Source organism: Solea senegalensis, linkage group LG15 (genome assembly GCF_019176455.1).
Source record: "Solea senegalensis isolate Sse05_10M linkage group LG15, IFAPA_SoseM_1, whole genome shotgun sequence".
Classification (NCBI taxonomy): Eukaryota; Metazoa; Chordata; class Actinopteri; order Pleuronectiformes; family Soleidae; genus Solea; species Solea senegalensis.
The window spans coordinates 8,064,570-8,090,769 of record NC_058035.1 but is presented as its reverse complement, the minus strand read 5'-3'; the positions used below and the strand labels follow the sequence as shown (position 1 = coordinate 8,090,769).

At 40.9% G+C, this 26,200-nt stretch overlaps 1 protein-coding gene across 1 annotated transcript in view; it reads right to left on the bottom strand.

The window, feature by feature from the left end:
• Positions 1-26,200, bottom strand: part of LOC122781686 (collagen alpha-1(XIX) chain) — an 85,933-nt gene that overhangs the window by 18,922 nt on the left and 40,811 nt on the right. Inside the window, exons 17-36 of the mRNA XM_044045632.1 lie at positions 23,194-23,238; positions 16,226-16,270; positions 16,107-16,151; positions 14,862-14,894; positions 11,504-11,542; positions 11,325-11,369; positions 10,943-10,978; positions 10,631-10,675; positions 9,407-9,460; positions 8,872-8,925; positions 7,440-7,520; positions 5,822-5,863; positions 4,524-4,601; positions 4,142-4,177; positions 3,874-3,927; positions 3,603-3,656; positions 3,027-3,068; positions 1,704-1,808; positions 852-905; positions 384-437 (exon numbers count right to left, since the gene is read on the bottom strand). Of these exons, the coding sequence (XP_043901567.1) occupies positions 384-437; positions 852-905; positions 1,704-1,808; positions 3,027-3,068; positions 3,603-3,656; positions 3,874-3,927; positions 4,142-4,177; positions 4,524-4,601; positions 5,822-5,863; positions 7,440-7,520; positions 8,872-8,925; positions 9,407-9,460; positions 10,631-10,675; positions 10,943-10,978; positions 11,325-11,369; positions 11,504-11,542; positions 14,862-14,894; positions 16,107-16,151; positions 16,226-16,270; positions 23,194-23,238 (1,041 nt within the window). The remainder of the gene's footprint in view (positions 1-383; positions 438-851; positions 906-1,703; positions 1,809-3,026; positions 3,069-3,602; positions 3,657-3,873; positions 3,928-4,141; positions 4,178-4,523; positions 4,602-5,821; positions 5,864-7,439; positions 7,521-8,871; positions 8,926-9,406; positions 9,461-10,630; positions 10,676-10,942; positions 10,979-11,324; positions 11,370-11,503; positions 11,543-14,861; positions 14,895-16,106; positions 16,152-16,225; positions 16,271-23,193; positions 23,239-26,200) is intronic.

Genomic DNA, 26,200 nt, shown 5'->3' with positions numbered 1-26,200 from the left:
AATAAATGGTTATATTGAGCCTTTAACAGCCAGTAGCAAGTTGCTTGTTCGGGAAAATCCCGTCATCAAAGCTTGGTGCTTAAAGTTGACCGGTGAAATGCGCCTCAGCTTCTCCAGATAGTGAGTGCCTTGTTTTTAATCACTGCTCGTATATGCGCACACACACACACACACACACTGGGCAGGTTAGGTTATTAATAAAGAAGCTCCTCAGAGAACAAAACACAGGGCCTGGTGCACATGTAGTTCCAAGGACGTCTTTTTGATAACTCCTTCTCTTTTCAGTGCAAACTGGCTTCAAGATGCGAGTACAATATTACAATATATTTACATTCTTTTGAAAAAATCTCTCGACAACTAGGGAATTCATGTGTTTTACTCACCTCATCGCCTTTATCTCCAGTGGGGCCCGGGAAGCCTCGCTCTCCTTTTACCCCCTGCAGGAAAGCAGAACCAGTGAGCAGGGGGGAAACGTGACAAAACCCCCAAAACTAAAGGCTGATGGGTAAAAACTTCCAAATATCTCTCCTCTCTCACAGCACTTGTCTAGCCATACTGTATCCATAGCAACAACTCAGCTGCAGCGAACATGGCAGAGTAATGTATAATAATCACAGAGTTGGAGAACAGCTGGTTGCCACAGACTAAAAGTTAATTTAAGAAAAGTGTGTCAGTGTGAGTCTCTCAATCTTGGACTAAACACATTTCAGTCAACAATATCATAAAACGAGACTATTTCGTTTTACAAATTCTGAGAAGCTGCGTAATTCAATTACATCCCGTAAAACCACGACGAGGAATGTGTTATGATATGCTGTATGTGTGTAGCTGTCCAAAATGTCTTTGCCTACCTTTGGGCCTTCTTTTCCAGGGTTCCCCATAGGACCTCTTATACCTGGATCTCCCTGTTGACGATTGAAAAACACAACCTGTACTGTTAAAGCTGTTGTTGCTGTTCATGCTATTACTCCGCCTGAATAATGTCGTGATCTTACGAGAATAAAATTGTAATATAATGAGAATAAAGTTGTAATATTATGATAATAAAGTTGTAATATTATGAGAATAAAGTTGTAATCTTTCGAGAATCAAGTCGATAAAAAAGAAACTTTGTTCTTGTAATATAACTTTATTCTTGTCATACGACATAATATTACGACTTTATTCTCGTAAAATTATGACCTTTTTCTTGCAATATTATGACTATTTTAATATTCTCTTCAGTTTGGCCCTAATATTCCATCTTAGTGAACAAAAACGATGTAACATTATTTGTCCTTCATCTAAAAACTGGCTCTGTCAATCAAAACTATCAAACCTATAACCGAGGGAGCGTGTACACACTGGCAGCGCAGCTGTGGGCGAGGACGGGGAAAAACGTTTATCCCCACCAGCTACCAACGACCAAGTGTTTGAGCAGCAGAATTCACTCCTGAATTTTGTTTCATTTCAGTCATACGCCAACCTAAACCCTGAGAGCTAAACACTGCTATGCTGAGAAATCCAGTCATGTGGAGCTGAAAGGCTTAATCAGCATTGTGGGATTCTCTATTTCACAATGGCTTGAATATAACAGACAGTCGTTTATATTTGAAAGCACTACAATTTCAAGTATTAAATAAGCAACAGAAACATGTCATTATCACGGTCAGACAAACGCTGTCTGTTCCAAACTGAGCGCCAGGCGGATGAGCTATTTGTACCTTTTCTCCCACCATGCCTTCCACTCCTTGCACTCCAGGGGTGCCTTTCTCTCCTTTCTGCCCAGGCAGCCCTGGGATTCTGGTCTGGCACACACTGCAGGCATTCTGCCAGTGCATGCGAGGCAGAAAGCAAAGAAAAAAAAAAAAAAATGATGGCACAGATAAGATTTCATCAAGTAGAGCTGCAGCACTGCCTTTGCGCCCTTCATTATGTCGCCTCGCCCCGGTGGAGGACAAGACCTCGACTGACTCAAAGTGTTTGCTAAATGTCTACAGAGCAGAAATAATGTGAACCCACCGTGAGAGCGTCTCATCGAGGTGACTGGTGAACTTTGTCAAACTCATGGACTGTGACATTTAGGTGGGATTCTTAAATATCACTTTCCCCTGATCTAGTCTACGCCACCTTCCGGGACAGAAACGCAAGTATACCGCACCATTAACAAAGAAACATTCAATTAAAAAAGCTGAAATACAAAATGGAAAATAATGCAAAATACTCTATGCAGTGAAAATAGGGCGACTAAGAACACGCCAGTGTTGACTTTCTGAATACAAATGATATGCCTGGTTCAAATACGGCAGTTCTTACTTTCAGCATGGTGTTAGTAAGTGTAATAAGTGTCATTAAACAACCCAGGGGAAGGCTGCGAATATCAGAATAAATTGGACGCACTAAGCTTGACACAAAAGGAAACACAGGGTGACAGAGAGGACAGCAGTCGTCTATCTGTCAATGTGCAGCTCACATGGATTAAGCATTAAAAAATTAAAAAGCCCCCTTTTACAGTAAGTGCTCTCCTTTTGGTGACAATAGATAATGAATCTGCTTCAGTCAATGGAGAACGAATGGGTCATTTGCAAAGGCTTTGACAGAATATGCATTTTATAAAGGTCATAATAAACTTGATCCCTCTCTGCGCTGTCGTTTAATGGACTGAAATGCATTTTAAAACACCGCTAGAAGTTCGGCATTCAACGGAAAAATGACTGACCTCTGAAAGACATACAGTATAGTATAGTGTGTTTTAATATACACAAGCTGGAAGGAAGTAGTTTGCACTGGTGTGGCATTTCTATCATGTACTATCTTTATACATGTGTGTAATACATGTGTGGTGGATGAGATAGCATGGGTTTCATGGGTCTCTTTTCCCCGACACACTCTCAGTATCAACACGCAAACTGTCTTACTATCTTTCTGAGTTAAATACACCCATAGAGCAGTAACAAAAGTAACAAATAAACAAACACAAACACACATTTTCACACGCTATGGTTTGTGAGAAGCAGTGATTATTATAAAACACAATGAGAGCGCACCTTAAGTAAAGAACCCATGTCTCCGACGATTGGCAGAGCGGTCTGTCAGAAAAGAAGAGAGAAAACAACACCGTGTCATCACAAATATGAGCTATCAAATCTTCCAGGTTTGGAAATGTTGTGGTAAACGGCAGAAAACACCAATTGATGAAAACGTTCTTCCATGCCTTTAAAGTTTTTTGTTTTCAAACATCTTGAACAAAATGTTCGGTTTCGGTTATCTGCGGTGCTTGAGGAAATTGCTTAATAACTTTGTTGCTCGACAACAATATCCTCGTCCTCCTGAATGGAGAAAACATTTTTGAATTTATAAATAAAAAAAAACAAACGTAAAGTAGGCTAAAAGGGTTTCATGGGTCTTTACATCATTATGAATATAAATAAAGCTACAACAGCAGCACTGTAGTAAATGTTGCTTACTTGAAAACAGGGCGGTACAGTTTGTTTGTGAACTGCAACCTTTCCCTTAAAGTGTTAGTTACCAAAGGGATTTGCTGCTTATTATCCCAAAGCTGAGAGATTCCAGCACTGATGTGCGCTCAGACAGATAAACATACATTAAAGGTTTTAACTTACTGGTTCACCTGGGGGTCCAGCAGGGCCTGGAGGACCCGGTCTACCAGGGGATCCCTTTAATTAAGACAAAGAATGGGAGTTAGTCCCACTGGCTCTGATGTCAGGCAGTCATGCAAAGCAATAACAATTTATTCTCACACCCCTCTCAGCTGGTGGGACATGTGTGCAGCGTCTGTGATACATCATATTTGTTCTCGTGCGCAGTGGGAGGCTGACATTTTTTATGCTTCCTGACATCTTTCACCTGAAGTACAGACGGATTTTTGCTCACCTCTCTTCCTGGAACTCCGGGAGGGCCAGAAAAACCTGGAGGTCCACGAGAGCCCTGAAAAATATCCCACCAAAAAAAACAGTTAGCAAACACTGCAGAACCACTGTGTGTGTGTGTGTGTGTGTGTCTGTGGGGGGTGTTGTTTGTATTGAAAAATATTTGCAAAATTTCTTTTCACAACACCACTGAGCTGAAAATCAGCAAAAAAAACAACAAAACTTGAACATGTTGTTTGAGTATTGTGGATTTGGAGCATTTTTCCACAGACCTTAATTCCTGGCGGTCCCGGGGTTCCCATGGGGCCCTGTGAACACACACACACACACACAGCACATCTTGTTAACACCATCTGCCCTCCAGTAGCCACGATCCAATAAAGAATCGTGTTAGACACCTTTTGTTCTATTGATTCTCTGTCTCCAACAATCTTGTATTTCAGAAAAGAAAGAAGACAATCACAATCGAATCTGGGAGCAGTGTGGAGCATATGTGATGAAAGCAGACTGTGCTACGGCACCATTACCTCCCAGTGATGACCACTGTTTCCATCTGAGCACAGGTATTCAAAGACAATCGCACCTAATGCCCAAAACTCTTAATATTTATTTTAATTTGAATTACACACTAAATCAGTGCAGTGTTATACTCACAGTTGGACCTAGAATACTCTCTCCAGGTTCTCCTTTTTCACCGTGGTCCCCTGGCAGTCCTGGGACACCTCTCTCACCCTGACAACAAAATACAAAGGATAGTCAGTGGTGTGGCAGTGATAGTGGATCCAGGAGTCCTGTGGAACTGCTGCGCTGCATGATCATTAGGTTTTCAGACTCTGCTGGATCTCATTTTCCTTTTATGTTTTCGCTTCAGTGACTTCAAGGCTAAGAAACGCAACTACGTTTACGACTGACGGTACGCACACGTTCATTATCTATTTTATTTGAACCGATGCAGTTGCGGAAGTGTACATTCTTTTTTTTTATGCTCAGATACGACCGGTGATAATTGGGGGAATCCTGCATTATTTCTTTTAAACCCAGCATGAGAGCAATAGAACATGTCTGTAACTTTTTAAAAAATTAAATGCATAAAAGCTTGTTAGCTGTTTCAAAGGTGTCACAGTCTGTCTAATGTGGTAATGTTGTGTCCCCATTTCATCCAGAAACAAACCCAGGTTATTATAGTTCACGGAAACTAAAACGAAATGTAAAATTGAAAAAAACGTTTTCGTGAACTGAAATTAAAATAAAAACCAGAGTTTTGAAGTGTGTTTATTTTAAATCTGCCGGCACTTTTGAAAAGTTGTATTTTCATTAATGGTAAAATGTTATTAATTTGTTTTTGTTCACAATGTGGGACACAAAGCAATGCACATAACATACGTTACGTAGTTAATTGGGTTGAGTTGGTTCATCTCAAACCTCTAGTCAAGGGGTTGATTCGTTTTTTTTAATATTGCTCATGTTTTCCCCACAGATGTACAATGTGATGTGCCTCACGAGGGTTATTTATTAATATACATTTATATATGTTGTGATCATGTGTGTCTTTGGTCTGTTGGCGACTCGATTTTTACCTTTCACACTAACTGCATCCAACCTCAGAGAGTATGATGCACATTTTACACCTCAGACTATATTTGATTCAGTGATGGTTGTTCATCAGCACTATGGCATCTTTTGCTGGGTTTTTATGACACAATACTGCTTATGACCTTTTCGAATTGTCCACCTGGCGAATACTCCATATTACAAAAAACTAAAACTAATAAAAAACTGGCAAACCCGCTCTAAAACCAAATGAAAACAATGGCAGTGTAGGTAGTCAGACATCTGGGTCAACATCTATGTCAAATGGAGGACTGAAAGTCAACAAGCAAACAATCTGATGATGACCCACTTAGACATTAACATGGTACACATGCATAAACATAAATAGACAAAGGACGCACCTTGGGTCCACGAGAGCCTCTCGACAGTGACAGCCCATCTCCCTAGACACAGACAAGACGAAGACATCTGAATGAGGAGTCAGGGTAGATTCATCAGCAATTCACTTTAGGCCCAAGATGCAGAAAGAAAAAAAAAAAAAAAAGCTGCTGCTGTAGTGGTGGAATTAAAATAGAATAGTATTGAATCTCTATAAGCTCCACTGCAAACAGTCTAAACACAGCACTGCGTCACAGGCTCATGTTCAATACTGTTTACAACATTTTCTTTTAATAGCATCTATGTGCAGGGCCGCACTGATAATACCATACCATGGAGAAAAACCTTGATTGGAATTGGGGTTACTGTAAGCATAATTTACCGTACAGTCCAGATGAGACATTGATTTCTGTCCTCAGCGTGTATTAGTGTTACAAGTCCGACATTGCACAATGTAAATTAGCTGCGCAGAAGTTGGACTTCAGCTCACACAGCAATTCTACAGTTTCGCAGAAATGATGTTCAACAGAGTAAAGGGCTTTTGGAGACTATATCATGACCCCATAACTGCATTTTATTATACATTATGCATCTGCACTCTATGGGGGTGAAAAATGCACTTGATAAGAGTGAGGTCCATGTGAAAATAAAGAAAATAGAACGAACCTAAGAGTAAACTGCTCCTTGTTCATCTAAAGGAAAAATCAATAACATGACATTAACTACTTGAGCAGAGTGATTCATTAAAAATGTTTAGACGATCAGCATCTATCACTATCAGAGTCTCTGTTTATTGCTTTCCCCCCTCCCCCCCCTCCAACATCCAACATCCTATATAACAAAAACCCATATGAGTCCACTTTCCTCCAAAGCTGCCAGACAGAGGCCAAGTTCATAAAAAGACTGTGGGATCCATGAAGGACATTCGCACAAAACAGGAGACGTTGGTTTGTAAAATAACAACATGAGCCATCAGTGCAAACATGTCCTCCTTGACCGTTGAACGCACACACTTATAGCCCTCCACCCCATGTTCCACGGGCGCTGGAGTACATTCAAGTAGAGTTTAAATACATCTGTCCAAATGCAATCTTTTCTATATTATTCAGCTCAGCCGAACACAGCGCCTTTCGCTTGATGAGTTGGTCTTTACCGTCTGACTTAACGCTCACTCCCGTGTTTCCACGTGCACACAAACAAACATGACTGTTTAAAGCCGGAGAGCACTTGATTGAGGAGTACACACACTCAGAGCTGCAGAACTGAGGCCTTAGCTGCAGGATGCTGTAATGAACATGTCTATATGCAAAGCCATGCCCATAAAAGTGAGTGCTTCAACAGCTATAAGCTCCAAAATGGGAAGATAGGCGATTAAACAGACTGGGGTTATCCAATGGTGAATTACTTAATGACATTGCATCTCCACGATGTGATGGCAGCTACACAGCTGGAGAAAGTGGGGGCCAGTTTCCTTTAACTTGACTGATACTGTTTCCGTTGTTTGTATATTATCTATGCTTTTTGAACTTCTGTTGATTTAACTCGAGTTGTTTTCCCGTTTTCCCTCCGTGACTCGGGGGCTGCGTGGAGCCCACATCATGAGATGAAAGGGGACTGTCAGCATTTTGATCGAGTACCCACCATATATCCACCTCCAGCTTCTCCAGGCTCACCCTTAGGGCCCGGGGGTCCCTGTGGCCCTATCACTCCGCCAGAGTCGCCCTACAGACAGAAAGGCACACAATATTCAGAATTCCCTCGGCAGACAAATTGTCAGAGTGACTTTGCCTTCGACAAAACCCTCGGGTTTGTAGGTTGACAATGTCATCGGCTGTTACTCTGAAAATATCTTGTGGCTTTTGCCACCTGCTGTGTACACTTTCATTCAACATTTCACTGGACATTGAACGAGAAAGGAGACTCTCAAAACCTACTGGATGGATTACTTTTTGTTTTGGATTAATACTTCTGACCTTGGTGATTCCCTGACTCTTCCTCTACTTTTACATGAGATCAGCATTTTCATTTGCCCAATATTTGCGTTTATGGTCAAGTGCCTCAGCTGTATAGTCTTTCTTTGTGTTTACTGCTAATTCACAACAGTTAATAGGTTCCATTAGCTCAAACACTGTGTCTGGAAAAGGCTTTGAAAAGCTCCCAGTGTTTCAAGCTCTAACATTATTGTTGCTGAACTCACAGAAATGTATTAGCAGCTACTCCTGTTAAAGGTCCAGTGTGTAGGAATGAGTGACATCTAATGGTGAGACCTCCCTTTTCCAAGCGCATTATAGAACTACGGTGCCAGAAAGAATACAAATATTCTTAAACCACTTCTTTCCATAGCTTTAAAACATGAATTTGGGCTGCTTTTGCTTCAAGTACAAACAAAAGGCTGATTCTAAGGCTACATAGAGCAAAATAATTTTTTATTTTAAAGCAATTATACACTTACACAAACATATTTAGGGGTTGTATAGTAAATTGCTGCCAATAAAATGTTACACTCTTTTAAAAGTGAAGTGTATAGGTCTTCTGTCTAAGCTAGACAGTGTGCACAGACGTTTTCTGCTCTATCTTATTTATACCGCATGAATCTATAACCAGAGCTGCCTTCAGGATCGGAGTTAACAGTAAGAAGACAAAGGAGGATTATAAATGTGAATGATGTAGGAGGCGTAAACACTTTATGTTTATTTCTCTGCCCTGGAGTGTAGAGTGACTCCAGTGGGCGGGAAGACTAAAGTACAGCTTCGTTTATTTTGACAAGTGACAAACACAATTGAATATGCATGTCAACTGTGCACGTTTCCACTTCACTACTTTCAGTGGGGTATTTGGAACAAGTCCAACTGCAAAAACAAACACACAAACAAACAGAAAAAATGAATATGTACACAAACAAAAGAGTAGTCAGAGGCAACGGATGCACAAACACAGTTATAACATGACTACGGGTGGTGTTCAGGGCAGGTCATCTGCAGTCTGTCTTCACAAGCTGTCCAGCATGTTCCAAGTGTAATAAAACATCACCAGTTCCCTTTTTGAGTGAGAACTTGTTTTGAAGTTTACCTACCTTTTCTCCTTTCAGGCCATCTCTCCCAGGCACCCCGAGCTCCCCTGGCGAGCCCTGTAAATAGTGGTGAAAAGAGACACATCTATCACCAGGCCTTCATCTCCTCACACATTTATCTCCTCCTCCTCACTGCTTCAGTGGGCTGCCATGTTCCGACATAATTTCCCTTAGCCAGGATTTATGAAATGCCTCTTTTCCCTCCCTGCTCTTGAATAAAGACAGATGCTCATTACTGAAGCAGGTGTGGAGAACAGATTGGGCCTCTGCCTCCATTCCTGGCATAAAGTGCTAAGATTTGCCTCTTTCCACTAATTAATTCTTAAATTTGATTACTGATCGTCTGTGAAAAAAAATTCTAGACTTTTCCCCCACACTTCCTTTCTGTCTCTGCCTGTTGAGGTTTATCTTTTTATTTCTCCTTCATTCTGGCAGGCTGAGTTAGAAGGGAAGGGGATATGGCAATTTGACAGCTAAGGCAATGAGTGGAGAGGAAGGCTTGACATGAAGTGCTAGTGTCTAGTGCCAATATACTCACTGGCTCGCCGGGGAGTCCTGGGAGTCCAGTGGGTCCAGACGGGCCTTGTTTCCCCTGGCAAAACACAAAGGGAAACCAATACTTTGGACTATTTTCTCAGTTTGCTCAGTGAGAGACTTTGAATTTTACTGACCAGCCAAGCTACACCTTAGGCACTTTCAACAGTTTTTTGTTTTTTTTTCTTCAAATAGCTAAGTTTAAAGCTGCAGAGCATAGCTTTTAGAAATACATGAAGGTCCTTTACATTAAAGCCATTGCCAAATGCGGCTTAAGCATATCAGCTTCACAACTCTCTGTCTTTCTCAGTGGAGCAGTGTCTTGTATCACCTGGTGACATTCAGGTGCCTCACACAGAAAGTGAGTCATTTTGCATCGAGACTGACGGAGGCAAGGAGGACACACAGTAGTACATAAAGTCCTAGTGAAGCATGACAGCAGCCGAAACTTGGGCGTATGGCTGAACATGACAAAATGCTCCCACTAAGTTTCACAAGTGAATTCTAGTGAGTCTATTCGAGTCCTTCGACAATTTAATGAGACAAACACTTCTAGGAAGTAGGCACCGAAGCAGTGTTTCGATGTTGAATTCTGCACAGTATCCCTTATACATCCTTAATTAAACCGTTAATGGAAAGATGCTGTGAATCTGATGTCATGACTGAGGAGCAGCAGGTTTGCAAGATCATACGCTGGTTATGCCGTGATTCTAAATAAGCTGTTTACATACATGACTCATTATTGCCATTAGTGTAAGATCCATACATTACCATGGAAACTGAGGGGTTACATTGATGATAACTGACAAAACAGTGCAGAAGCATCAAAACGGAGGCTTCTATTTTTATAAATCCCCTTTTGTGTTTGGAATTAAACATGTCTGCATAGGAAGTGAAGCCAAAAAACATTTCGCTCACCGCCTGGTGGCTGGCTGCAGAATAGCTCATAAAACCCCGGGCCTCAAAAAAAGTACATGCCAAATACTTTTCCTTTTCATGATTAAATATTGGTTGTAATTATTGGATACTATAGAGAAAACTTCATTATTAACTGGTGAGACTTGGTTGAGTGGATGTATCTTGCGGCTGTATCCTGACACCATGGCTCGCCTCCACAGACATGTCTTGGCGGGTACTGTCTCACTGTTATTCACATTCAGCAGGTTTTAGATTTTACTGTTACCCATAGACACTTCAGAGCAGACATGACGTGAATACAGAGACTCACCTCCGGTCCTTGATCTCCCTTTAGTCCTGGCGGCCCTGTGTTTCCCTGTAACAATCACCAAAAAGTTGGAAAAGATACGGGAGTGGCAGTGGCAACACCACTTCACATTATTGCTTTTGAGATTTTGGAAAAAAAAAAAAACCCTCAAAGATTCCTCCCACAAAGGTATAATATTATGATAATATTTGCCACAGTGTAAGGTCATGGCATTCATAAATCTTTTTTTATGGCAAGAGATGCTCAAGTCAAATCAGTGATTCAAGTCATATCAAAGTGTTGATACGAGTGCTCCCTCCATCTTCAACAAGTTACCTTGAAGCCTTGCAGTCCTTGTGCTCCTCTCTCCCCCTGCACAAACGTAAAGGACAGAGACAACCATTATATCTAAGGATGCACATGAATATAATAGTTACCCACTTCTATTCCTCAAACTTCATATAGGACCTTCATAAAGTTGGGCTGGTGACAACAGTATTAATAATTCTGCCTTCATTCTCTAAACAATTCTCGCTGTGTGTTTGGTATTAATGCCCGACATAATGAAATAAATATTGAATGTCAATGTTTCCTAGAATCTCTACAGGTAGTTTATTTTTGGTTTGGTCAATAGCTGCTTCACTATAATCTGCTTTCTTCGGGAAGGTGTATCTCTTGTTTTAAAATGACAACAATGAGTGAAAAGAAATATAGTCACCTGATCTCCCTTCTCTCCTTTTTGGGTCTTCTCCTTCACTTCGTCCTCAAACACAAGACAAAACAGCGTATTTCAAAGTCTGACCGAGGAGACCCGTGTGCACCATTTAAAAGAGGAACCACAGACGATAAGATACAGTGCATAACATTTCAAGTACTATGATGTGAACAGCTGCTTACAGTTCCAGAGAGCTGTCTTAATCCATGAGCCGTCATCACCTACGTAAAGAAGGAGACAGTGTTCTCTAAAAGGTCTTGTAATTACTGCAAGTATATAAAAGTGATGAGAGAAATTTCTCAACCGTTGATTGCGTTGAAAGGCAATAAAGGACCGACAACCCTAGCTGTCTTCATATACTGTATGTGCCCGAGATGACTCATTACTAATCTGAGCCTACTGTGAATTTGAATACAAAATAATAAAGCTCCATTTTCCTCCCATCTATCTCTTTTATAGCAACAGTAATGTTCAGAGTTTTCCGCAACACAACTACATGAAACAGCAAAGACCAAGACCAGTCAGTGAAGGCAACCCTAACCCTGGATGTACCACATAACTAACTAACTACAAACTAAATAACTACAAAGACTTAGAGCAGAGGCCTCAAACTCGCGGCCCGTGGGCCACATGCGGCCCTCCAAACGATGGCCTGTGTCCCTGCACTTACTTTAAAGTGATCATGAAAACAGTAACCTAATGTTAATAATACAGTAGGTTACATTAGTTTTTTGTTGTTAACAGATTCATTTTGTGTCACAAATGTGTTCTTTTTTGTGTGAACTATAAATCAAAACAAACACTTTTACTTTGAAAGGGTGAGCAACGTCATCCTGGATAGTTTAAATTTGCAGTATCATGATGGATTATCAGGATATCATTTTAAGTTAAATTTAGTTCACTGTTGAACTTTTTTTTACTTTGACTGATGCCCGGCCCCCGTCAATCTTTCTAATAGCTTTTCCCACTTATTTAAGTGAAAAAGGGACCAACATTATATTTCATGGAGAGTTTGAGCAGTGCGCCCACTGATGATATGATACTAATGATCACATTTCTGTACTGCCACTGGAGGTATATATCAATAATAGGTGGTACAGACATAACTAAAGACTGGCGGTATAACTGGGTAGAAAGTTTAAAAACAAGAGTAATGTTTGAAGCCGAATTCATTACAAACTACGCAAATTCAAGAACTAAATCAAATCTTGTATCTACAATCATCAGAACTCATTAAAGCTACACATCCGCAGGCCCTTTATGTTGCGTTCGGCGTGTTTTACTGCTGTATGCAGTCTGAACCAGCAAAACGTTTGGCTGGTTTTCAACCTGATCATAAAAGAGACTCAATTAAAAGAAGAAAAATGGAAGTAAAAGCTTAAATTCTGAGCGGACATGAGCCTTATCAAGATTAGTGCCCCGAGTTTCCTCCTTTGGTTTTTTTCTCATTAAGAATTCTCTCCGAAAAAAAAAAACGTGAAAACCCTAAAGAAAGTGTGACAATTTCATCAAATATCATCAAATCATAGGTTCATTCTTGTGACCTTAAAGGTAAGGTTTTCATATGCCACCACTAGTACACACTGGCTGTCTGGCCTCGTCTCCATGACGACAAAGGCTGAGTGGCTTGCTGCTGTAAGGGAACACATCCAGGAGACATTTTTGCAGGCTCCATCGGAGTGTGGCGACAAAATGACCTATGGTATTTCGTGATGGAGGACCTTCAACATTATCTGTGATTCCATTGAGGGTGTTATAATAAGCAAGGCACTATACACATCCATTGTCATTAAATGTTCTCCCCTGCATCACCATCAATGGTCAAAATGTAAAATACTGAATCCCCTACAGTTCCACTAGAGTGTCTGCAGACTCAGACTGAACGATATCAGTGCCATCACAGACAGAATTCACTGCCTGGGGTACATGTATCTGCCATCATCATGTGAACCTGATCATAAATGTGTGCCAGAATGTTTCCCAGGAGCAGTGAAATACCGTACAGAGCCATTCACTAAACATAACTTGGCATAAGAGATTCAGTTTAATAGATTATAAAACTGTATTGTGAAGCCATTCGGGCCGAAATAAAATCAGAACAATCTCAGGGCTAAAATGGCTATTTTGCCACTTTAAGGGTGTTGGGGGAAACGGTGGCTGGGCATGCCTGTAAGTCCACTACTCCTCCCCGTCGCTAATAAACAGAGGCACAGGAAGGTTTATGAAGGGAGGGTAATGATCTGATCCCTCGCTTCTGCTGTGTAAGGGAAATCAATGCTTAACTGCCAAAATTATCTGCCACAGGAAAGCAGAGAACGCAGACAGAGACTGGTACTAAATATTCAAACGGCCTCATTTATCAAATGACTGATGTTTTCCCCCTCTACGCTGTGTTATAGTATATATCTCCTATGTCCTGGGTCAGCCATAGCTCACAACACAACAATGAACACAAGTGAGCATTTCAGTGTTGATGCACCATCTTATTTTCATCTCCTTCCTCCAGCTGGTATGCCGTTCACAGAAAAGAGACGACTTCAAAAATAAACTGCGAAAAGCAAGGCCTGGCTGTTTTGAGCAGCCGATGAAAGTGCACACGTTGATGTGTGCCGTTATTATGCGAGTAGACTTCTTGTTGGTGACACAAAAACACGTGAAACTAGTGGAGAGTGAGTGATATTTTGCTCTCTGGATAATTAAGTTGTCTAATTTCCATTTGAATTGCTTGTTAACAAGCAACCGGAATGAGAATAAGAAAGAAAGCCATCAATGTTACATCCAAAGCTTTCAGGGTCTCAACAGGCGGCAGATCTAAAGAAGAAAAGCCATTAGAATGGAGATCTCCATTATCTCACTCTGACCCTTTTGACAATTAGGCTTCAACAACATCACATTTATATTCTTTTATAAATTAAATTAAGATATACTGTATATAATATACTGTATATAGCACTCGTCGCTCTGTGCCACCTTCAACATACCTCAGAACATCCACCATGACACCAGGGCTTCTCACTTTTTTAACTTCTTCACAAACAAGCCGCACCAGTGTCTTGCAACTTAACTCCCACAATTTATAATGATCATTAAATCATTAGCAGGTTGTCTGCTGCCTGGTCCCCATCATTAATTCATGCACTGAAGACCTTTTGTTTTTTAAGAGATGCAGACGCACATTAAATCACTTAAATCCGCAGCTCTCAGTGCCTTTGCTTGTCACTTTGTTAATATTTCTCTGCTGTGTACATGACTCGGAGAAAAAAACCCAGGACGCATTTGTCACAACTAATCTCCTGCGTCTCGAAAAGGCTGTCCACGTTATAAGTCCTTTATCAATACTGATCCACTGTTTGTGCAGAAAAAAAAACATTTTAATCAAAACTACGTAGCTAATAATAGGACAGATCTGTACGCCGTGAAAGGAAAACTACACACAATGTTGCTTTTCCTTAGCATTGTTTCAAAGATCAGAACACTTATTCTTATTGCAAATCCATATTAAATGACAATAGACATTATTTTGTAAGATACTGTACTCACAGGACCAGGAGGACCAGGAGGGCCAACATCACCCTGCAAATAAAACAGATTTAAATGAAACAAGTGCCTGAAAAAGACCACAAACAATGGAACCAACTGATTCTGGATTAATGCTTAACAAAGTTACACCATGACCAAACAGAAACCATGAGATGAGTGAAAGACAACACCTGAAGAAGTGTCGTTCACAAGCACACCGCGATGCTGTTCATCCCAAACAAGGCTGCATTTATTGTTTCATGGAGGAACCCTGGACTGGATGTCGACTGTGACCCATCACATAACATTGGCACATAAAGTACACAGGGAACTTTAAGTTCCCCATACATACATGCCACTCTTTAACCGAGCAATTACTAATCGTAATCACAGAATATTGTATTCTATTTGGATCATTTTTGAGCCCAAATCCCTGGGAACACAGTGATTTAATTGAACAAGCTGCACAACTACAGTACTCTCCAAAATGAAATGTTGTATTGTCATGGTTTTATTTTTTTTAATATAATTTATGTTTCTGGCTACCTTTCTATCACCAAGGTGGACTGCAGAGGCTGTTGCCAGTTTCTATATATAGTCCATGATTTAATCATATGACTTACAGGACATACATCATAATCATGTCTTCATGTCAGTCACTCGATCACTTTAATTAGATGGATTGCTGTGAAGGTTTGTACGGACGTTAATGGTTCCTGGAGGATGAAACCTACCGGTTTTGATGATCCACTTTCTTTTGTTTTAATAGTACTAGATTTACATCACCACTGCCTATAGGTTTCATCATCTGAGCGCAATGTGTATATATATACATGTACATGTACAGTAGCTTCAGATGAGTGAGGGTGCATTTTAAGTGGGCTGTCAGCAGCTTACCACTGTCAGCACAAAACAACAGTGTGCTTTTTCTTGACACAAGCCCAACCTCTCTATAGATTTTGCAGAAATCACTTTAGATTAGATTTAGAATGCTGTGCAACACAAAAGGTAAACAGACAAGCATTAGATATTTGCATTACATGGACACAAGGACATATTCTTTCATTCATGCGAGGAAAGGATCCGCAAACAATAGCAACTATAAACACAAGGCAATAAGCAGGTGCTGATTCATAATTTGCTGCTCAATGATTCCAAATACCTCAGGAGGATGAACAGACTGACAGACAGTCTGAGAGGTTCAGTTTCACGGAACACAAACCGGGGGAATCATCGTCTTTGACACTTGACATTGACGTGACTTACTTTTTGTCCTTTCATCCCGCCGGCACCCTCGGCACCCGGCTGACCCTGTGGGAGAAGGCCTTGGTTAATGAAGCCTTAACAGAATGACGTTGTAAATATCACCGCAGGAAAATACGTACAGGGTCTCCTTTCTCTCCTGGGACTCCAGAGTCACCCTTCTCCCCCTGAGAGAAGAACACAGCAGATCACTGACAGTGACCGACAGCAAAGACTGGGCAAAAGCCAGTCAGCTCCGAGAGTGGAACAAAAGTAATCAGGAAAAGACATACAGTTCTGTGTCATCTCAAAATCAAAGCAGCTTGTAATTATGTGAGAGAGAAAAAAAGAAAAGAAACATGACTGGGGACTCGGCAGCGGTTTTATGTGAATAAGTGTTATGTGTGTCTCGCAGGATAATGAAAAACCTAACCCCTGATGCATTGCAGCACTTCTCCATGTTTCCGTGGTAAGATTATTCTTCCGTCTGCCAATAGATGGCACTTTATGACTGCTGGTTAATTTGACTCCCTTGGAATATTAGAACAGGACAGCTTCCTGTCAGTTATGAGGAGAATACTTTAAGTAAACACGACTGTGAAACAAATGTATTTGTGTGTCTTGGTCAAGACACACAGGGAATAAATAATTCAACAGATTTGTGATAGAACCTTTTTTTTTTTTTAATTTTATACCCATACTAAACACGCTGTGGAACTTCTCACTACACTTTCTTGGAACCTCATAGAAGATTCATCATACAGTAAACATCTCTCACCTTTTCGTGACCTTTCGTGTGCTCGTACTTCTGCTGTTACACAAGGTCTTGGCATAATATACACCAGCCAGTATTTTAGCGACACGGCGGATGTGAAGCAAATCATTTGCTTGTCAGGTTGGGTTTCGCATCTCTTCAACACTCGCCTGTTGATCGTCACAGTTAACAGAAAAAAAAAGAAAAATATTCCCAAAAAGGTTGCTCTATTCTAAAATGTGAATGTTTGACGGGAAGAATTCAAGTAAGTCTGTGTTAAGACTTTATGAAGCGCGAGAGAAGACAGCGGCATCAGAGAAAGGTTGAAGCATATTTACACTCTCCTTCGCGGCGTCTGGACTCTGACAGACAATAACTGCCATTCAGTTTCACCTCAACCCCCACTCCTGACAGCCACTGTGATACCAATCATTTAATGAGCTAAAGTCACTTTTTCCTTGTCTAAATTATGAGCTGTTATTAAGTCAGTAGACTGCTGGCATCTTTGAACAGATGGATTGTCCTATTAATAATTTAGGCAGGGAGGAGGGACCAGTGGCAAAAGTGACTTTGACTACTAATTGAATTCCGCACAGCGTTATCAACGACAAGGGAACTCATAACTTTACAGGGAAATCAACTGGATAATTGTTGCGTTATCAGTCAGTCAAGGGCCTTATTTTCCAAACAGAAAGGGTTGTGTTTTTTTTTGGTACAGTATGACAGAAAACTGCAAACTGTGCTGTACACAGAGAGGCAGCTTGCAGAGTTATGACATTCAATCTAAATCACATGGAATGGAAGGTTAGAATTGGCCCGCATTGTCACTAATACAAATCTTGAGCACTGTATCCTGGCACTGACTTACGGAAAGACATTTTTAATGGTTATCTTAAGATCCTTCGAAAGATCATTCAAAGTCAATTCATTGGCAGAGGGGCGTGCAACAAGTTAATAAAGCTTTCTAATCAGATTAACGGCGCCACAACGGCAGTATTTATCCAGATCATCACTGTTTTTTTACACAATGAGAAAGTGCAGCGGGTGTAACGGCGCGCTCAACAGTCCCTCGTAACAACTGGTCCACCTGTGCATGTCTGTGGGTGATACGTCGACTTCGAGACACCTCACGTCATCAAACGACAATTAAGCCTGTCTCCATCCCACTCCCGTCTATCCATCAATATCTGCGTTGGTCTGTCAGAGCCTGTCAGTGGGAGATATGTAGATGTGATTCATGAGAACATTTTCTTCCCAACCCATCATGCACCGCTCAGACCTTCTTTTTTTTTTTTTAAATGTTCACACTTCACTGACACCATGAGGGGGGTTCAACTCACACAGATGCTGCACAAGCTGTAGTTTAGTTTGTCTGGAGCCTGTTTAGTCCAAGCTAAGACAGGCACGAGGGTGGCCACTGAGAAGTGAAGGCTGTTCTCTGACAGGATTGTTGCCGATGGAAACTTTTGTAACTCCAATCTTAGGATTTATAGATACTTAAAAAGACAAGAGGGAACACTGTATCAATATCCGTTAAATGTGTATAATTACACAGGACACCTAATAGTGGCGTCCGGTGGTCTTCTACTGCTGTAGCCCAACTGCTGTGAGCTTTGACGTGTTTCAAGGTTTGACGTGTTTTGCTGTCTTCTACATACCTTGGTTGTATCAAGTTATTTCAGCTACTGCTGTGAATTACTGATGCCTTTCTATACTTTTGAACCAGTCTAGCCACTCTCCTCTGACCTCTGGCATCAACAAGACACTTTTACCCAAAGAACTGCCTCTCACTTGCTACTCTCTCTTCTTTGGACCATTCGCTGAAAATTCTAGAGATGGCTGTGTGTGTGTGGAAAAACCCAGGAAATCAGCCATTTCTGAAATAGCCCGTCTGGTGCCATTAAATCACTTTTTTTCCCACATTCTGATGCTCGGTTTGCCTTGATCATGTCTACATAATCATCATGTCTAAACTGCATTGAGTTGCCGTCATGTGATTGACTGACTAGAACAGGTATACATAATACATTGACCAATGAATGTAGGTGATATTTGACCTCTGTAAAACTTTCATCACATCCAGTGCACCCAGAACTGCATACAGCCTGTATTCAGTCAAAGCCATATCTTCTTGAGAGATAGTCATCTACAATCAGACAGAGCCACATCTGAAGATGCTAATCATATTAAAAGCCAGTGGTGAAGTTGTTTTTTTTGGAATTTTGTAGCTTTTTCAGCAATCTGTTCAGCTCATTCAGCACACTAATGGGGCTAATTATTAAACTATCACCATCATTGTCATTTGCTGTGCATAGGCCACGATCACCTGAAGAACGGTCTGGCACTACCTTCTGTTCAACTGATGCTGCATCACTGGCTCCAGCCTCTGCTCCACTCAGTGCTGCTGCACATCTGGTCAGCCATTTTCTCAGCTCATGCTGTGAGCTTCATCCCTGAGGACCCCTGGCTCTTGCTCAGAGCAAAACCAGACTCCCTCAGTGGCTGTTCCACCATCATTTTACACCGGGAGCATCCTCGTCTGGCATTGTATATAAAGCAGGATCCTTAGTGAAGATTTCCCACCAACAGCCTGCTGTCTCTCTCCAACTCTCCCACCATCCATGTCAAAGTCCTGATTTGGGTCTCGAGAGAGTTCACTGCTCTGTGTTCCTGATTATTTAGAGGCACTGGATGACAGGCTGGCTGTCCTGCAAGGACCAACTACTGTCCAGACATGGAGGTCACACTGCAATAACAAAACAACAACCGGTCCAGCAAACTACTGATGTCCACTCCCACAGGCCTCATTAAGAGGTCAAGTCTCCTCCTTAAAGCACATACTCTCTGCCCAGGCTTTATACCGGACAAAGAGATGGCTGATAAAATCCACAACATTTTAGATTACCTTCCTAAATTTGTCAGGGTCTTAGTTTACATTCTTTCCATATTAATTCCACATTTAGCATATTTATAGAATTTGTTTAGCTCAATGAAATTTTGCAGCATTCAGTCACATCATTGTCATCCAATTTGACAGAGCTGATGGTGACCTAAGACTTCTGCACAGGACTACACATAATGTCTTAATTCAAAATTCAATTCAAGTACCTGGTTGCACTCGCACTGAGAAACCTACTTTGTTTTATACAATTTATACATAACATTCCTTTCATTTGTTTTCAATAGGTGTGTTACTGACCATTACTTTTTTTTTAAGCCTGCAACCTTTTTAAATGTGCTAAGCAAAACAATTAAAGAAGCAACGGTCACTTAAATGGTCCCATTTTCACCAGTAAACAACTATTTGTCACTCCCACACCTCATGTCAGGCTGGATTGCAGCTATTTTCTCACATTCTTTGTGGATGAGATCCAAAATGTCAGGGCTAGCATTACCACCACTTCTACTCCCTTCTCCATTCATCCCTCTCAGCGATCATCAATTCTGAACTCTGTCTCTCACATTCCGCTGTAAGACTTTACTGAGCAAGTGGGCAGCAAGAAATCATTCTCCAGTCCTGTTGATATTTTACCTACTTTGCACAATCGTCTGTTAGTTCATGTCTGGTCTTATCTGGCTGAGCCCCAACTAATCCAGTTGTTCAATATCTTCAAGAAAAAAAGGCAAACCACGGTCAGTGAGATCCAAATAAAAAATAGCCTATTATTGTCATGGCAAAACTAAAATGACACTTTCTTAGTGGATTTATCTGAGGTGCCTGGTCATTACAGGTTTGATTCTGCAACTACTGATCTGTGGTGTACCTCAAGGTTCCATGTTAGGTCAGATTTGCTTTCACTTTACTCACATTATTAGATCATTTTAAACTATTTCCTATCCTTGTACTGGTGACATGTAACTGCCACGTGAGGTTTTGCGTATTTAAGCTTCAATTCAAGTAGCTCAAATGAAATATTAAAGCCAAAACTAAGAAACCAAAACAGAAAACCTTAATCAAGGTAACCCCCGTTTGTCATTCTACTCCAGCACACAACTTTCTAGGACATAGTAATACTACATGATCACTTTTAATCCAAACAAATTCACCATCCATTTGTTTTTAGATATAATAAGTATGTCCTCAGATAGATAACTTCCCTTTTCAAGGTTGGCCAGCTGACAATTCTACTTCCTCTGGGCTCAGGGAGCAGAAGGAATTCTGTGGTCTAAACTGACAGTCCAGCAAACAACACAGCTATACATCAAATGAACAGCTGCGGTCAAGAGGTTGTCCAGTACACAACAGCCTTCACTCTGAGCATGATCTCAAGAGGGCTGATGGAGGCTTTGTCGGTGGTGGGTGGGGGCTGAACGGGTCGAGTTGTGTGAAGGAAGCAGGTAGCAACACTGACAGAGGGAGGTCTGGTAAAGGTTCATGTCTGAGAGTTTTTTCTTTTTAACATAGCGTATCTCTGAAGCCTCTGGTGAGCTACAGCACCCCAGGGCTTCATGAAAATAATTGCAGGCGCTTTTTGCAAAAGCACTGTATGATAACGGCCATCTGTCTGTTTGGAGAATAAGTACCGAGTCACGCTGCGCGGTGCTGCAGGGGGTGCAGGGTGGGAACAGCTACTTAACTTGCTGCGATACAATTGACTGAAAGGTGCCATTTCCAGCGTGGGAGATCTGTTCTTAACTAAAAAATAAAAATGCCAGTCAAGAGCAGAACAGAACAGGCTTCTGGTCACATAGATTCTACACTAGACTTTCTGAGCTCTTCTCATATAGTTCAACTATCTCTCTACAGACAGTGTTGTCAATGTATTCAACTCCTTGTTTTCAATTCATCTTGACAAGTGAGAGCTGGTTTATCAGGTGAAATCTACCCTAAATGTCACATGCTGGCCCTTTGTTTTGTGATGAATAATATTCTGATAGATACCTTGACACTTGCACCTTCAGAAATCCATGCAGGACCCGGCAACGTTTACACAAAGAACCCATAAAAAAATATAATTACATGTTACAAAGACAAACATATAAATGTGGTCTATGTGTGTCCTTATAAGACTTTATAACCCTCATTTAAACTGGCACATTTACTTGAAAAAAACAACTCCATTTTTAAAGTAAAGGCCACTTGTTTTCTTTGTACTAATATTAGCTTGTACAAACACATGGCTGGCCACCAGCAGACTATAGATTATCTTTGAGTGTGTCGTTATTGTGTACCTTTTCACAGCCTCCCCTGATGTTGTGCGATGCTAATTTGACATTGAAAAATAACCGCTGTCCCCTCAACTGCATGTCCTGCTGCCACTGGACAAGAGAGAGTGATGTCCTAGTGTGTGTTATGAATAGATGAGTCTGTGCATGAGATCTACCTCAGCAAAACAGGTTACTTACAAATGCCAATACCAGGAGATGGAGGAATAGCTGCCACATGCTAAGGGTGTCATCAGGACGTTGCCATTTAGAAATGTCACACCATCTCTATGCTGTTCTCCTTTTTCAACTGCACATTTGTCTCCTACAACTTAATTAGTCATTACAGCGGCAGGGGATGCATGAAAACACTTAAGGGAGATGATTCAATTATAAAAATAATAGTTAAAGCTCAGGTGCATATATTTTGGTTGTTGTTTTTGTCATATTTTTCTCCCTCTGTTTGGTCTGGGTGAACAGAAATGGAACTTTATCAGTACCCTGTGTCCTCCTTGGAAATAAGTGAACATCCAGGGCGTTTGTGCTGATATCACGTCAGTTAGACGGGCTGTCTCTTTTCTACATAGCATGGTGTTTCTGCACGCTAGAGTGCGGGTCACCACACAAACACACACATCATCTGGAATTGGTTTAAACGCCTGAGGAAAAAAAAAAACCCCATAATTCAGGGAGTCAACAGTCCTTACAGGCAGACTTGTCCTGTACAAGCATTCGCATGTGCTACCATTATATAACCCATGTAGTTTGAAAATAATAATGCTGCCGGCTTGAAGCAATATGAGAGTGAGATACTGTAAGATTTGAACCACTTCCATGTGACCTAAGTATGACATGAAAGCACAAAGTTTACATACAGGAGTACTGCAGAGCTATCACCACGAAGATGGTAATTAAGTTAACATTTTTAATTGCGCGTCAGCTGTATTTATCAACTTGCTTTTAATATGCTTTGGATAATTAATAATAGAGGATAAACTAATTTGGATGGGTAGACAAAGATAAAACAACTATTAGTTAGTGAGTTATCTGCTGTCTGAGCAAAACTTAACCTAACATTTTAGTGTTTTTCACAGTGTTTAATTCATAGCTGTAATGATGCATGCATAATAACCAAAACACGTACATCTAGTAATATTATATGTACGCATAGTAAAGACGGATGAAGGTAAATGAAGGTAAAGGAATACGCACAGGTAGTCCTCTGGGTCCAGGCTCACCACTCTTTCCTCGCCGTCCCTATGGAAGAAAAAAAAAAAAGGTGTGAGGTAAGTGAGTGAAGATGCAACAACAGGTGTTGCTGGGTTTACATGCTGCCAGCAATTAAGAGCAGACAGCAACTCCTGTCGCAGTCTCTAATTTGCTTTTAATTAACAACGAGAAAACAGCTTAATTGCTGCACCCTGTGTGGCCCACTACTCTTTGTTCCTTCCTTTGGTTTACTGCCTCCTCTCCAGCTGCGCGAGTCCCTCAGTGCATCAATCAACCCAAGGAGCATATACAGCGGCAGACAGGCTAAGCCAGCCAGTGCTGTCCAACACTGCAAAACAAGGTCACAGTGAAGCACCCCATCTTTGCTTTGAGATTTTATTCTTTATTTTTTTGACGTCGTGACTCGCCAAACACTCCAGTGATTGAGAGTCTGCGCGAGTTGAGACACTGACATCGTCATAAAATGTAATGTTCTCCGAACCAACTCAAAGTTGGTCTAATTTACATCAAGAGAGGTTAAGTTCTACCAAGTAAAGGGGATACAGCTTTGTGGATGTTCTTACCAGCGATCCTAAAAACTGGCAGAACATCACAAGCTTGCACGGTTTACACACACACACACACTCAAATAGGAAATAATGATAATTCTCTGGCCAATATCAATTCACTGCACAGGAGCATAATCAAACGCAGACGTGTGAGACGACGTAGACAGTATTAAGGCTAAGTATGATTACCCCTTTCCAGTGGGAGTTTCGTCATCTGACACAGATGCTACATTGAAACGGTGCATCCGCTCCAACAGTATGTTGCGTGTCAGTGCGAAGACACTTGTATTCTCCACTGACTTCAGAGTTTGGCAGACTGGAGAAGATGGAGGGATCACTGGCTGCTGAACAGACTCACAGAGCAATGCCCCTCTTCTCTCCGACACTCCATATGCAAATGTTTGATGAACTGGGTCATATTTGACACGTACAGTACATTTACCTGAAAGAGAGGTGAAGGCGCTTGAATAAGAATGACTTGCTTTAATCTCCTGTTTGCATGTGTGCTCAAGTGTATATGATGTGCTTGTGTCTCTGTTTCTAGCCCACAGAATACTGAGTTATGGAAACTGGAGAAGCTAGGGTATAATATTAACCTTAATAATGGTACAATGCAACTAGTTTGTGTACATACTCTCGGGAATTGCTCACTTTACTCCGTTCGTGCCGTCTGATGTTCAAAGACAGCCTTGGCCAACAGCTCTTAGTCATCTGCGTTAATGTTCCTCTGAGGTCTCATGCACTTTAATGTGAGTACGAAGGAGTGCCTTTTTTCCAGAAGAGCTGGAAGATGTCACATTGCATTCACTTGGAGGGAAACAGCACATTTAAAAACCTTAAAGTCATGTCGGCTGACATGAAATGTAACTGTGCTTGATTACTGTGTGGAAGGAAAATGAGCAATGAGAGTGACAACCATAAATTTAATAAGCACTCATGCACCAGGGTGCCATATGTCGATTCAGAACACATCACGTTTATGTAACAGGTCCATTTCTCACAAACAAAGTGTGGATGGAGGGCACCCCCTTTTTCACTGGTAATGAGTAGGCTGACAGACAATCATTGCTATGTTTGCAAAAAAGATCAGGCTATTTGTTCTAGTCTTAGCCCCTGCTGCTGTCCTTTCACTTCAGAAGTCGACAACAAAAGCAGATTACATAGATAAGTAATTTAGCTAATGAATATTTCATGTGCTATTATTCCAAACAGGCCATGAATTATGCAGTTCTTAAAATCACGTCTCCACATTTGCCCTTATATCCTTTTTTAACTCCAAAGAGCATACAAATTGTATTTCTATGTATTTGCATAGCACCGTCTAAATAAATAGTGGTGCTACGACTGCCATAGTACAATAAATCATCCTGATCAACTTAAAAATGATGACCTAGGCTCAAATCCATATAATCAAACCTGGGCCTGTTCCTGGTGTTGCAAAGTTACAAATGTTAAATGGTTTATAAAATCATTTTTGAAGTGATGATTTTGCTAAAGCCTTATTTCCATATTTTAAAAAACACATTTTATTCTGTCCTACATACTGCTAACAAAGAGAAATAGTATTATATTTCAGTCTCAGGTGGCTGCTTTTATTACTGACACAGAAGTATTGTTGCATTATACTGACTTGCCAGTTTATTAGGTACACCTAATTAAAACCAATGTTTTGTAATGTAATGGCTGTAATAGGAAGCCCATTTTTATGGTGGGACTTGTGTTGAAATTAAATTTGGGCATCATAGCTTGTGGTGCAGCTGAATTTCAATTATGTTGCACTAGGAGGTGTTTTCTAATATTTCATCAGCACAGGCTTTTTCAAGTAAAAAGACTACAGCAGGTGACTTTGGGGCTAGACTGACACTTTTTTGTCCAGAGGTCCTCTGGTTAGCACGCCATCAACAAACCTGTACACAGTGACAGGAAATAATTAGTCCGGAGCACAGCTGTCAGCACCGTTTGCACTGAGTTGACTCTCCGAACTAAAATATCTGTCAGCAACACGACGAGATAACAGAGTGGCTCGGGAACACAGAGAATCAAGAACGCCAGCAACCATCCCGGTGCCCGGGAGCATCCAAACACTGAAGCAACAGATGCTGGTTGGCTAAAGTTTGTCATTTAGCTTTAGTGAGTAGATTTTTTATATTTATTTATGTGATGCGCAGTGACATAATTATTTCTAAATGTCATGTTTGGACTGTCAAAAGTGTAACTCAAGGGACATTTATAATGATGTGTCTTTGGTTTCTTGTCAACAACTTACAGGCACAAGGTAAAAAATTTTATTTGTATATGTGGGGCATTTTTAAAAAAAAGAAAAAAAAGTCGATATATTTTATTTGGCCTTCACAAGGGACAAAACATTTAAATTTTGAATCTTTTTTTGTGAAGACGGTAGGTGATGCTTGAGGGTGATAAGGCATAAAGGTTCTTGGCAA